The sequence below is a fragment of the Podarcis gaigeae genome, assembly GCF_964106915.1.
Source record: "Podarcis gaigeae genome assembly, chromosome: 4".
NCBI lineage: Eukaryota > Metazoa > Chordata > Lepidosauria > Squamata > Lacertidae > Podarcis > Podarcis gaigeae.
In genome coordinates this window covers 7,032,026-7,046,245 of record NC_139677.1, presented here as the reverse complement: position 1 = coordinate 7,046,245, position 14,220 = coordinate 7,032,026, and the positions used below count along the sequence as shown (strand labels likewise).

Sequence of the window (14,220 nt, the reverse complement as noted above, 5' to 3'; positions counted from 1 at the left end):
AGGCCCTGCGGAAAGAAATCAGATCCTGCAGGGCCCTGGTCTCATGAGGCAGAGCGTTCCACCAGGCTGGAGCCAGAGTTGAAAAGGCCCTGGCTCTGGTCGAAGCCAATCTATCTTCCTTAGGGCCTGAGATCACTAGGGTGTTATTTATGGACCTTGAGGCTCTCCGTGGGGCATACCAGGAGAGGCGGTCCCGTAGGTACGAGGGTCCTAGGCCGTGAAGGGCTTAAAAGGTCAAAAGCAGCACCTTAAATCTGACCCTGTACTCCACTGGGAGCCAGTGCAGCTTGAAAAGCACTGGGTGAATATGCTCCCATGGCAGAGACCCCGTGAGGAGCCTCACTGCAGCATTCTGCACCCGCTGGAGTTTCTGGGACTGGATGGGCCATTGGCCTGATCCAGCAGCCAGCTCTTCTTATGTTCTTCCTTTTTTATTTTCATGGCTATTTTAGCATGTACCGTAAGCTGTCTCAGTTGTGTTTTTATCTTTTCTGCTGATTTTTATCACTTTTTAAAAAAATGCTATTTCTGCTGTTTTATTTTTGTTTTTCACATACTTGCTATTTTTATTACATTACCATAGGCCACCCTGGGAATTTTTCCTGAAGGGTGACATAACATTTTTTAATTAATAAATACATACATGGTACTGTTTCCACAGGCTTAAATGTTTTTATGCACACCATACATTTAAAGCACTTTTAAAACATACCCCACCAAGAATCCTGGGTGATGTAGTTTGTTAAAGGTGCTGGGAGTTGTAGCTCTATGAGGAGTAAGCTACATTTCCCAAGATTATCCTCCTTTTTTGATGGAATCATAGAAGTGTAGATTTGGAAGGGACCCCGGGGGATCATCTAGTCCAACTCCCAAAATGGAGGGATTTGCAGGTGGGAAGGGGATGTGCTTTAAATATACGTTGTGTACACAGCTTGTTTATTCACCATCAAATTCCATATGATACGTGCTTTTCAGTATTCCCTCCTCAAATGGCATTGTCTGAGAAGAATGACCAGGATCCAAAGAACTGCCTAATTCAAAGGTTTTCAACCTTTTTTGAGTCCACGGCTCCCTTGACCAACTACATCCTTTCTGTGGCAGCCCTGTGGGGCTCAGGAGCCCAATTATGCCACCCCTTGCTTGTAGCTGGCAGCTTGTGGTTCGAGGACCCGACCCCGCGAAGTGAAATGAAGACCCAAGGACACGTGATATAAGGTTAATGGGCTAGAAAAGGCCACAACTTTATTGATTACAGCAATGAAAAGGTATTGGCTTAGGCATTGGATCGAAACAAGTGGGTTTATTCACCAGTAGGTGGAGCCTGTTGATGCTGATCCAACTATAGGCTCACCTCCTGCTATCACCGAGGGTCGTGCCATGGCCTCCCACCAAGCAGGCATCGGACAGAATACACGACCGCCAGATTCCTTTAACGGAATACCCCTAAACATTGAAGGCATGGGCGATGGCCACACCTAGCACTTCGACACACCACAACACATTATTCCAATGCCTAACCTACCCACCAATACAACAAAAGTTGTGACGATTGCTACGAGGTAGGCGAAAAAACCAAAAAGCCTAATGCCAAATGGAAAAACTCCTACCAGGCCCCCTGGACAACCAGGGCGACCAACCTAAGGTCCATAGCAAGGCCAATGGCCTAGGCCCTAACTAAAAGGGAGTGGAGGGTGGGTGACTCGCAACGGGACGACGAGGAATGAGGCCAGGGAGAGGCTGGCGCTGCAGCAAAAGGCTGCTGAACACGCCCCCTCCGTGGCACCTGGTTGGATGGCCACGGGGGGGGGCGTGAGCGCCAGCCAGGTGAGCTGGAGGCAGGGGGCAAATGCCCCCTGCTGGGCGGTGCTCGGGCTCCCGCCCACAACCACTCCCCTCTCTTTCAGGGAGGTGAGTCTTTCTCACCCTCTTTCAAGCACCCTTCCTTGTGGAGTGTTTCCTCAGCCTCCTCTCCTCTCCTTGGGAGTCTTCCGGGCAGCCGCTGCTGCCATCCCTGGTCTCTCAGCTGCCCTTCCCTCCATCCCAAAGAGAGGTTCCTCCCCAAGGCACCATTTGCCTGCGGAGCTTATAGCCAGGGCTGCTGCAATAAACAGCTGTGCACACCTTTGGGAGGCAGAGATGCCAGGGAAAATCAGAGGAAGGAGGAAAGGAAAGAAGGACAGAGGCCACTGTTGCCCATGGCACCCCGACCATCATTCAAGGCACCCCAGGGTGCCACGGCACAGTGGTTGAAAGCCACTTGCCTAATTGGTTCACTTTGCACAACAAGATTCTGGTGTTGTGTTGTTGATATAATGTTGCATGGTAAGTGGATCTTGAAACTTACGGCATTTTCTTATGTTTTATGGCTTAGCTGTTAAATGAAAGAGGGGGGAAACTCCAGTGGATGGTCTCATCCTTAGGTGTACAAAAAGCAGGCAAGTTCCTTGTTTGGTTTTTTTGTTTTTGTTTTTTTAAAATCAGTTTCTGAACAAAGTTCATCAGAAGAACGTGAAAGAGCTTTGGGTGGGCTTATCATAGCATAAAACCAATATAAGAAAAGAGAGGTATATGGATACATATGTGCCAGCTTGTACCAAAAACTTGTTGGACAACATGCACCATTAATTACCGTAGATTTTTGTATATCTATACGCAGAGAGATTGAAAAAGTCTGCCAAGATTTTAAAAAACACAGACCGAAAAAGTGTATGTATGTATATATATATATATATATATATGCAGGTTTTGGTGTCCTCGGGTGTCTTCCCGTGTAAAAGTTGGGGTGTCTAGGCGACGTTTCGACGAGGTCTCACTCGTCATCTTCAGGCTGGTGCTTTCGGCTTCTTGTTACTGGAACAGAGCGGGATCTCAATGTTTGAGTTCCTATAAATACTGTAGAGGGGGTGTGGTGTCTAGCCTCCAATGTTCTGGGCAGAGAGGAAGTTCCCAGGCTAGTGTGCCTTTTCTTCTTTTGTTCCTTAATTACTTGAGAGATACCTTGAGTGATTTCTTGAGTGATATCCTGAGTACCACTTAGGTGGGTCATTAGGTGTGGATTAGTTGCTAAAGTCTTTGTGTCTTGACCTCTTGAACTTTGTGAAGAGTTTTCCTGAGAAGATGGCTGTATTGCACTTAGTTGTGCTTTGGCTTGGCTTCGTGTATAGGGGCGAGCTGTGGTTTTGTGGCTTGTGTCAGCCAGATCTGTGTAGGGATTGCAGGGGGGTGCAGCATCCGGAGGTGCCACCATGGATTGGCTACTGGATGGTGTCAGTAATTCATCTGTGGAGAGGGTCTGGGTTTGGGTCTGGTGTGGTTGATTGGTGTTGGCGTTCTGTGTGCCTCTGGATCTGGTGTCAGTTTTTGTGGGGAGGGCTAATTTCCAGATGTCTGGCAAGCGGGATGTGTCGTCACGCTTGTTCATGTTGTGAGGGTGTTTCTCTATCTCGATGGCTTCCATGATTATTCTCTTGTGGTGATGTTCCGTGTTAAAGAGCAATTTGGAATCTGCAAAATTAATTTCGTGTCCTGTTTCTTTCATGTGTTGGAAAAGAGAGGAAGTTTTTTCTTCTTTTTTGACGGCATTCTTGTGTTCTGCGATACGTGCATTTATTCGTCTGTTTGTTTGTCCAATGTACGTGGCTGGGCAGACTTTGCAGGGTATTTCATAGATCCCTTGGTTTTCCAACTGGATTTTATCCTTGGGGTTTCTGAGGATATTGGCTATTTTTTGGTTGGTGCAAAAGGCTGTTTTGATATTGTGTTTATGGAGGATTTTGCTAATTTTATCTGTAGTGCCCTTGATATAAGGAAGGAGGGCCATGCCATTGTTTTCTTCTGTGTCTTGGTTTTTGGGGGGTGTTTCCTTTTGGATTAGCTTCGTAATCCTGTTTTGCTGGTATCCATTGGCAATTAACACATTTGAGAGATTCTGTAACTCAGTTGTCAAGTGGTCTTTGTCAGCCAGGCGTTTGGTTCTGGAGATGAGAGTCTTGGCTACGGAGTTTATTTGTGCAGGGTGGTGGTGTGATTGTGCATGTAAGTAGCGGTTGGTGTGTGTTTTTTTCTGGTAGATAGTGTGTCCTAGGGAGCCATCAGGTTTTTTGTAGATTAGGACGTCAAGGAAGGGAAGTTGGTTGTTGGCTTCTATTTCCATAGTGAATTGTATTTTGGGGTGTAAGTTGTTGAGATGTGTGAGGAAGCTATCCAGTTTTTCCTTCCCGTGTGGCCAAATTACAAAGGTGTCGTCAACATATCTGAGCCAAAGTTTGGGTTTGTGTTCTGACTTGTCTAAAGCATTGGTTTCAAAGTGTTCCATGTACAGGTTTGCGATGACCGGTGAGAGGGGTGATCCCATAGGTGCTCCTTCTATCTGTTTGTATCTTTGTCCATTGTGGATGAAGTACGTGTTGGTTAGGCAGTGGTTGGTCAGGTCCAAGATGTATTCGGGGGGATTGTATTTGTTTTGAATAGCTGTCAAGGCTTCATTAATGGGCACTTGTGTGAAGAGAGATACAACATCGAAGCTCACAAGTAGGTCATTAGGATGTAGGTTTTGCTTCTTTATTGTTTCTATGAACTGGAAGGAGTTTGGTACGTGTGAAGAGATGGATTCTGCATAGGGCTGAAGTTGCTTGGCGAGAAATTTAGCGAGATTTTGTAGAGGTGAGCCTATGGAGCTGACTATTGGTCTGAGTGGTGTTCCTTCTTTGTGTATCTTGGGGAGGCCGTAGAGTTTGGGGCATCTGGATGATTTTTCTCTGGGGATGATTCTTAGCTGGATTTCTTCACTGATAGGAGAGGCTTTTATTTTGGATTTGGTGGTTTTTTCCAGATAGGTGGTGGGATCTGTTTTTATAGGTTTGTAGGCGGGATCTTGGAGTAGCTTTGATAGTTTTGCTTGGTAGTCCGATGTGTTCATCACCACTGTGGCATTACCTTTGTCTGCTGGGAGAATGATTATGTTGTTGTCTTTCCTCAGGTTGGTGAGTGCTTTCTGTTCTTCTTTGTGTAAATTGCTTCTGGGTGGTTTGCTGGAGCAGAGGATGTTGGTTTCAACTTTGCAGTCGCCCCGAGACGCATCCCCACGGAAAACATCATATGCGGAGTCGAAGCTAGCCTAACCAAATTCAACCCAGATGAAGCCAATAAAATCAGACTTGAAGTCACCAACATCCTCTGCTCCAGCAAACCACCCAGAAGCAATTTACACAAAGAAGAACAGAAAGCACTCACCAACCTGAGGAAAGACAACAACATAATCATTCTCCCAGCAGACAAAGGTAATGCCACAGTGGTGATGAACACATCGGACTACCAAGCAAAACTATCAAAGCTACTCCAAGATCCCGCCTACAAACCTATAAAAACAGATCCCACCACCTATCTGGAAAAAACCACCAAATCCAAAATAAAAGCCTCTCCTATCAGTGAAGAAATCCAGCTAAGAATCATCCCCAGAGAAAAATCATCCAGATGCCCCAAACTCTACGGCCTCCCCAAGATACACAAAGAAGGAACACCACTCAGACCAATAGTCAGCTCCATAGGCTCACCTCTACAAAATCTCGCTAAATTTCTCGCCAAGCAACTTCAGCCCTATGCAGAATCCATCTCTTCACACGTACCAAACTCCTTCCAGTTCATAGAAACAATAAAGAAGCAAAACCTACATCCTAATGACCTACTTGTGAGCTTCGATGTTGTATCTCTCTTCACACAAGTGCCCATTAATGAAGCCTTGACAGCTATTCAAAACAAATACAATCCCCCCGAATACATCTTGGACCTGACCAACCACTGCCTAACCAACACGTACTTCATCCACAATGGACAAAGATACAAACAGATAGAAGGAGCACCTATGGGATCACCCCTCTCACCGGTCATCGCAAACCTGTACATGGAACACTTTGAAACCAATGCTTTAGACAAGTCAGAACACAAACCCAAACTTTGGCTCAGATATGTTGACGACACCTTTGTAATTTGGCCACACGGGAAGGAAAAACTGGATAGCTTCCTCACACATCTCAACAACTTACACCCCAAAATACAATTCACTATGGAAATAGAAGCCAACAACCAACTTCCCTTCCTTGACGTCCTAATCTACAAAAAACCTGATGGCTCCCTAGGACACACTATCTACCAGAAAAAAACACACACCAACCGCTACTTACATGCACAATCACACCACCACCCTGCACAAATAAACTCCGTAGCCAAGACTCTCATCTCCAGAACCAAACGCCTGGCTGACAAAGACCACTTGACAACTGAGTTACAGAATCTCTCAAATGTGTTAATTGCCAATGGATACCAGCAAAACAGGATTACGAAGCTAATCCAAAAGGAAACACCCCCCAAAAACCAAGACACAGAAGAAAACAATGGCATGGCCCTCCTTCCTTATATCAAGGGCACTACAGATAAAATTAGCAAAATCCTCCATAAACACAATATCAAAACAGCCTTTTGCACCAACCAAAAAATAGCCAATATCCTCAGAAACCCCAAGGATAAAATCCAGTTGGAAAACCAAGGGATCTATGAAATACCCTGCAAAGTCTGCCCAGCCACGTACATTGGACAAACAAACAGACGAATAAATGCACGTATCGCAGAACACAAGAATGCCGTCAAAAAAGAAGAAAAAACTTCCTCTCTTTTCCAACACATGAAAGAAACAGGACACGAAATTAATTTTGCAGATTCCAAATTGCTCTTTAACACGGAACATCACCACAAGAGAATAATCATGGAAGCCATCGAGATAGAGAAACACCCTCACAACATGAACAAGCGTGACGACACATCCCGCTTGCCAGACATCTGGAAATTAGCCCTCCCCACAAAAACTGACACCAGATCCAGAGGCACACAGAACGCCAACACCAATCAACCACACCAGACCCAAACCCAGACCCTCTCCACAGATGAATTACTGACACCATCCAGTAGCCAATCCATGGTGGCACCTCCGGATGCTGCACCCCCCTGCAATCCCTACACAGATCTGGCTGACACAAGCCACAAAACCACAGCTCGCCCCTATACACGAAGCCAAGCCAAAGCACAACTAAGTGCAATACAGCCATCTTCTCAGGAAAACTCTTCACAAAGTTCAAGAGGTCAAGACACAAAGACTTTAGCAACTAATCCACACCTAATGACCCACCTAAGTGGTACTCAGGATATCACTCAAGAAATCACTCAAGGTATCTCTCAAGTAATTAAGGAACAAAAGAAGAAAAGGCACACTAGCCTGGGAACTTCCTCTCTGCCCAGAACATTGGAGGCTAGACACCACACCCCCTCTACAGTATTTATAGGAACTCAAACATTGAGATCCCGCTCTGTTCCAGTAACAAGAAGCCGAAAGCACCAGCCTGAAGATGACGAGTGAGACCTCGTCGAAACGTCGCCTAGACACCCCAACTTTTACACGGGAAGACACCCGAGGACACCAAAACCTGCATTCCTGTACCCGTGAAAATCTACGAAAGCATATATATATATATATATATATTCACAATACAAACACACAAACACACACACACCACAACCACCACCCAGTTTTCAGTAAGGATACGTGTTATGGGTGAATATAGCATGGTTGTGCCTTCCTCATTTCTGTAGCTGGTAGGGCGTTTCGGAGTAGTATTTTCACAAGACCAGTTTTCTTGTGAGAAGAAACCACAAAACCTCCACAGGTTTTCAGAACGACAGAGTTTACAATGGTTAGTATGAGGTAGGTCACAGGGATTGTTGCCTTGGGCACAAAATTGTTAGGCGACGCAAAATTTCAGCACCCGGTGCTGCCTCAGTAGAGCTGCATGCTTATGTTGCTGGGCTCTGCTGAAAACGGCTTTTGCATGCAAACCAGGAAGTGACAACAGAATGACGCTTATTTTCTTATCTCTGCGGCTGCAATCTCCTGAGTGACGTGGACACTGTTAGGCAGCTGAATGCATACTCTGTCCATTTCTCTCCCTCCCATGCGGCCCCGGGCTCTGGTAACCCTTGCTACGCCACTGCCTATTTACAAAAACATAAGGTGAGCAGTGAAAAGCAGGCAGACATCCAAACAAGCTGTGCAAACAGGACTGATCCCCCCATAAGCAACATTCTTGCAGCTCCCAATAGCTGCTTTTTGACAGCAGCTTTAAAAAAGATGCAATGTTTTCACTGGCCACATTCAAAACGATTTCCTTCACCAGTACAAGCAGGTGGGGTGTGGAACAAATGCCATTGTTGATTGGGGAAGCTATTAACAGCAGTTCAGCAACCATATATTGATCAAATTGCACAAAGGAAATATGGCTCTCGTTTCCCCTTCCATGGCAGAACAGAAGGGTTACAATACCAAAGCTTAATTTTCTGGTCTGAAATGTCCCAACACATAGCCAAATGTGCACTGCCTGAAATAACATATTTCATTTGGGATAATAAACCATCTACAACTAATTTAGATATTGCACAAAATCTAACAGGAGAAGGGGGGCTTCCTGTTCCAAACATCAAACTGAATTACTATGTGAGTGTAACAGGCTGGCTAATAGACTAGGTTAACCACTCAAGTCCTCCAATTTGGAGGAAAACACAATATTATAGCAATGTTGCATTCCAAGTTGTGCTTTAGGTATTTTTTTAAAAGGCTGCTTGGTTAATATTGGGAATATTCTGAATAATTTTATCATCATCAGCTGTCTACTGTATGCTTGGGATTACATATTTATGCCTGATAAATATCCTGCAGCTTTAGTGATATTAACCCTGACTGCAATTTAAATTTAAAAGAAATGACTCAAAGCTGGAATTTCTAAACATGCTTACCAGGAAGTAATCTCCACGGAACATAATGGGGCTTATTTCAGAATAAACACACATAGGATTCTGCTGTAACACTAACACAGAACCTCAGCTCCAAGATTACCAGTTGTAGAGAATTATTATCTACTGTGTGAAGTCATTAGGACTTATGTTTTCAAAGTGGAAGGCGGAAAAGCTTGGAGCTGCCCCAAGACATGTTACTGCCTAAGGCAAAGAAGCAAAAAATGGCATCCCCTCCAAATCAATGGAGGAAGAGACTCAATGTTGGCCTGGAGGTAATATCTTTTCCCAACTTGTCCAGCCCTAAAAGCCTTGAGAAGGGAGCTGCTGCCACGGGCATTATGTGCATGGGTATTTTAAAGAGCTAAATAGAATTAAATATTATGGGTCATGGAGGTGGGGAGAGCACGTGTATGAACTTAACTGTGCTTAGTTTAGTTTTTGGCTGCCACTTTGCTTATGTTGCTTATGTTAGGGACGCGGGTGGCACTGTGGGTAAAACCTCAGCGCCTAGAACTTGCCGATCGTATGGTCGGCGGTTCGAATCTCCGCGGCGGGGTGAGCTCCCGTCATTCAGTCCCAGCTCCTGCCCACCTAGCAGTTCGAAAGCACGCCCAAGTGCAAGTAGATAAATAGGGACCGCTTTATAGCGGGAAGGTAAACGGCGTTTCCGTGCGCTGCGCTGGTGCAGGCTCACCAGAGCAGCTTCGTCACGCTGGCCACGTGATCTGGAAGTGTCCTCGGACAGTGCTGGCCCCCGGCCTCTTAAGCGAGATGGGCGCACAACCCTAGAGTCGGACACGGCTGGCCCGTATGGGCAGGGGTACCTTTACCTTTGCTTATGTTGCTAATATTGTTTTATAAGTTAGAGATGCTATACAGTGGACCTTCTGGATACAAACTTAATTCGTTCCTGGGGTCCTGCGCACCCTGAAAAATCCATATCCAGAGGCACCACTTCTATGCACGAGCACGGCGCAATGGAGCGCTTCTGCGCATGCGCGAGCGGCGAAACCCAGAAAAATACTTCCGGGTTTGCCGCTTTCGCAACCCAAAGTTTACATTACTCGAGAGTAACATAACCTGAGAGTCTACTGTATTAATTTGTTAGTAGCGAGGGCTTGTCCCCACCCCATGTCCCAAACCTGATTTCTTGGCTCCTCTGGAAGAATGCAGGACTTGGGGATTCACCTACAGCATCTTCAGTGAATGAAGGCTTGGTGGCAGAATAAGAATGTAGGGCTGAGCGAAAATGAATCCAAAAAGAGGCACACCTTTACTTTTGACTACAACTGACTACAACAGGGTGTTTAAAGAGGAGAAGCCCAGCAATCTGTCTGTAGGTTGAATCGAGGAGAGTTGGTGACACTGGCCCAGAACCTTTTGAAAAGCAAATGCTTTGGTGCATCCAAGGTCCCCTCCCACCTGGGCTGTAAGAAGAAGTGTGAAGGTGGCGGCAGCAACCATCAGAGAGTAAGAACCCCTGGCAACACTGCAGGGTTGTTGTGTTGGAGTCAGACAATGAAAGGGGTATGGGAGACTCTCCCTTGCGAATACTCCTCCTTCATCACAAGGGATGGCTAACCTGTTTCTAAATGTTGCTATGCTGGCTAATAGTGTCTAGTAACATCTGGGGAGAACAGGTTAGCTACCTCAGTCCGAGGTGAAACTGATGGCCACTTTAAAGAGGCTTCTAGCTGCAGCGCAAACAAATCAGAGATTAGCAAGGAGGTTCAAAGAGCAGCAGTGAACCACCAACCCGATACGCCCCACTTTAAATGTAATACAACTATAAAGACAGAAGCAGAATCCATAGATGAGATAATCTTCAGAGAGGTATGTGTGTTACTCTGTTGCAGTAAAAAACAACAATGAGTTTTGTGGCACCATAAAGACAAAAAAGAAATTATTTATAGCATAAGCATTCAAGGACTAGAGTTTCCCCTCATCAGATGCAAGCTATATAGTTTTGCACAAACTTAAGAAAATCGTAATCCTGTTTGCCAGGGACCAGAGGCAAATATTTCCTAAGTCACAGATGTGGGACACAGATGGTATTGCTTTACTCACAAGCAATTATATCAGAGACACAAGATGAGCTGGCTGTAGGCTGGCTGATCTAATAAAATCAAAGGCATTTCTACCTATCAAAAACACATTGGTGCCAAATGTTACTATTTTAAAGTAGTCAATATTATTGGCAAAAAGGCAGGTGAAAAACTGTCTTCACTCATGAGTAACAACCCATTCTCTTTTGATAACCAGTTTATCTCTGAATAATATGGGATGGGGGACTAGGGACTACCTTCATGCTATTTTATGAGGTTCCCATGGTGTCTTGCACTATTGTAAGTTGTATGTGGCTTTTTCAAATTTAAAAAAGAGCAGGGAAAGGTGGGGAGGAACGCTTGGACAATTTGTAAGCAGCAAACCCTCCTAAATCTCAGATCACATATGTTTGGAGAGAAATAAGTAAGTAAATAATAATATATCCCCCCCCTCCATCACTCACACAGTGATTTTTATTTTATTCTATAAATATCCTGCACAATCTCTCTAGAATCATAATGGAACAGGAAGGCATTGTGCAACCTCCAAAACAGTAAGAATCAGCCCAGGGATTCTGATGGGCTCTTTCACAAGCGGGTCGGCTTATGAGGCCTCCAGCTCTGGTGCTTATCATGGCAGGTTGGACATCTGCCCTGTGAGCAGATCTATTTGCAAGAAAGCTACCAAGCCAGGGTTGAGCATGTGCAGAACATAAGAACATAGGAGGAGCCTGCAGGATCAGGCCAATGGCCCATCTAGTCCATCATCCTGTACTCACAGTGACCTACCAGATGCCTGTGGGAAACCCTGAACCCCAAATCCTGCAACCTTCATGTGAGGCCCTTCTTCGCATACCTCTTCCCTGAGAGGTCTGCAGAGTGAAAACACAAGAGCAGCCTTTTCTGTGGTGGCTCCCCACTTGTGGGACGCTTTCCCCAGAGAGGCTCACCGGGCACCTTTGTAACATATCTCTAGGTGCCAGGCAAAAACACGCCTCTTCTCTCAGATCTTCGCCTAATTAAACAATCAATGGCTTTTTAAACTGGGAGGTGGAGTACTGATTTGTTTTCCATTATGTTGTGTGTGTTTTGGGTTTGTTTTACTGTACACCGCCCTGTGATCCTCAGATGAAGGGTGGGATGTAAACTAAATAAGTAAATAAAGCAGGACATAGGCACAAGCACACTGTTCCCTGAAGTTTCAAGGGAGCGCAAAAAATATACTGATGAGTAAAGAAATAAATTTTCATTTCTTTCATAAACAAAATGTATGTTTCAAATCCTTATGGCTATTGTTATGTACTGAGTTGAATACGATCCAAACTGCAGCAGTCTGATTGGTCCTAGAACAATAGGATCCAAATTGCAGCAGTCTGATTGGTCCTAGAACAATGCAGCAATATGATTGGTTGGCAGGAACCACCCAATCATGCTCCAGATATAAGTGAATCCACAACCTGATTGGCTTACAGTAGAATTCCAGAATTAGCCAATCATGTGCAGCCCGTTGTGTAAATAATGTATATAAAGCAGATACTTTGAGGGGACATTCATTCATTCCTCCTCACCACTATGAGCTGAATAAAGAGCATGAAATCACTTTGCGACTCTGAGTATATTTCACTGGTGACGAAGGTGGGATCCTGCTGAGCTGACTGCCACACACAGCACCGCAGCACCGCCACCTGCCGCACCGCTGCCTCGCACCGTGTATCCAGGCTTCAGCTCCGGGACCCAAGGAACTCAGAATGGCAACCGACAGCAGCTTCTCGCCGTTCAACCCAGCAACGGGAGGCTGGGAAGCGTACGCCTCCCGTTTTACCTTCCTCCTAGAAGCCAAAGGGGTCACCGATGAAGAAGACGCCAAGAAGAGGGCGATATTCTTCAGCGTCTGCGGAGAGGAGACATTTGAAATCGCTCGGGCTCTCCTTGCGCCTGAAGACGTCGCTACTGTTCCATACAAAACAATAATGGAACAGCTTAAGGGGCACTTTTCGCCACAGCCCTCAGTGGTGGCTCGTCGAAATGCCTTCTACGCAAAGCGGCAAGCCCCTGGGGAAACCATAACTGGGTTTGTGACCTCTCTCCACCAAGCCGCCCGGTTCTGCAACTTCTCAGAGCTGGAGAACATGCTTCGGGACCGCCTCGTCAGTGGCCTGTAGGATGAGAAGCTGCAACGACGCCTCTACGCTAAGAAGGACCTAACGTTCCAGGTCGCTCTGGAGGAGGCCCTGACAACGGAAGCTGCCAAGAGGTCGACACAAGAGGCACGGCCGAGCCTGCCATCCCAACCGAGGGTTCACCACGAAGACCTCACTGACGACTCAGGATCTGACAGGGAGGAAGTGCACCGAGTACAGCAGCACACTCAAGCAGCCCACATACCACAGCTGCCTCGACGAGAAGGAGGGAACTGCGCAAGCTGCGGGGAAAGTCACGAGAGGAGGACCTGCCGTTTCCGCAACGTAGAGTGCAGGCAGTGCAGAAAATTGGGACACATCGCCCGGGTATGTCGGGCTCGGCCCACACGACGCCAGGCATCAGATGACCAATCCAAGAGCCGCAGGTCCCGGGGCCCAACGCACCAAGGCAACTCGACGGAGCTCACGGACGTCCAGGTATACCAGTTGCCCTACCCCAACATAGAGAAAATTTATGTAGCGGTACGGATAGAGGGGGCCCCATGCCGCATGGAGCTTGACACGGGTTCAAATCTATCCATAATCTCGGCAAGGACCTTAAGGAAACTGTGTCCTACTGGGGGTCCCAAACTCAGGCCGGCCCCATTCACCCTCCAGGACTTCCAGAAACGTAAGGTCCCCACAATGGGGGTGGGGACCTTCAGGGTGCAATACCGAGGGCGGACGCGGCAACTGGACTTGCTTGTGGTCAAGGGCCCCTACATTAGCTTACTGGGATTGGCATGGTTTGGACCACTGGGGCTAGCCATCACCGGGGTGAACCACACTACCTTACAAGTGGACGTGGATGCCATATGCAAGGAATTTCCAGAGGTTTTCGATGGGAAATTGGGACAGTATACGGGCCCCCCCATTGCTCTACAGCTTGACCCCGCAGTACGACCGGTCAGGCTAAAGGCCCGCCGGGTCCCGTTCACCCTGAAACCCCGTATAGACGAGGAATTGGACCGGCTTGTGGAGCAAGGAGTGCTGGAGCCGGTGCCTAATGCCCCCTGGGAAACCCCAATCGTCACACCCGTCAAGCCTAATGGTTCAGTCCGCATCTGCGCAGACTACAAATGTACCATAAACAAGGCCCTCACGGCCCATGCATACCCAGTGCCAGTGGTCAGCCATGTCCTTGCCACCCTGGCTGGGTC

At 46.7% G+C, this 14,220-nt stretch overlaps 1 protein-coding gene across 1 annotated transcript in view; it reads left to right on the top strand.

The window, feature by feature from the left end:
* The first annotated feature begins 3,179 nt into the window (after window positions 1–3,179).
* The window catches only part of LOC310842696 (uncharacterized protein), a 1,538,459-nt gene continuing 1,527,418 nt past the window's right edge, over window positions 3,180–14,220 (top strand). Inside the window, exons 1-2 of the mRNA XM_083734851.1 lie at window positions 3,180–3,362; window positions 5,040–6,614. Of these exons, the coding sequence (XP_083590977.1) occupies window positions 5,297–6,614 (1,318 nt within the window). The 5' untranslated portion in view covers window positions 3,180–3,362; window positions 5,040–5,296. The remainder of the gene's footprint in view (window positions 3,363–5,039; window positions 6,615–14,220) is intronic.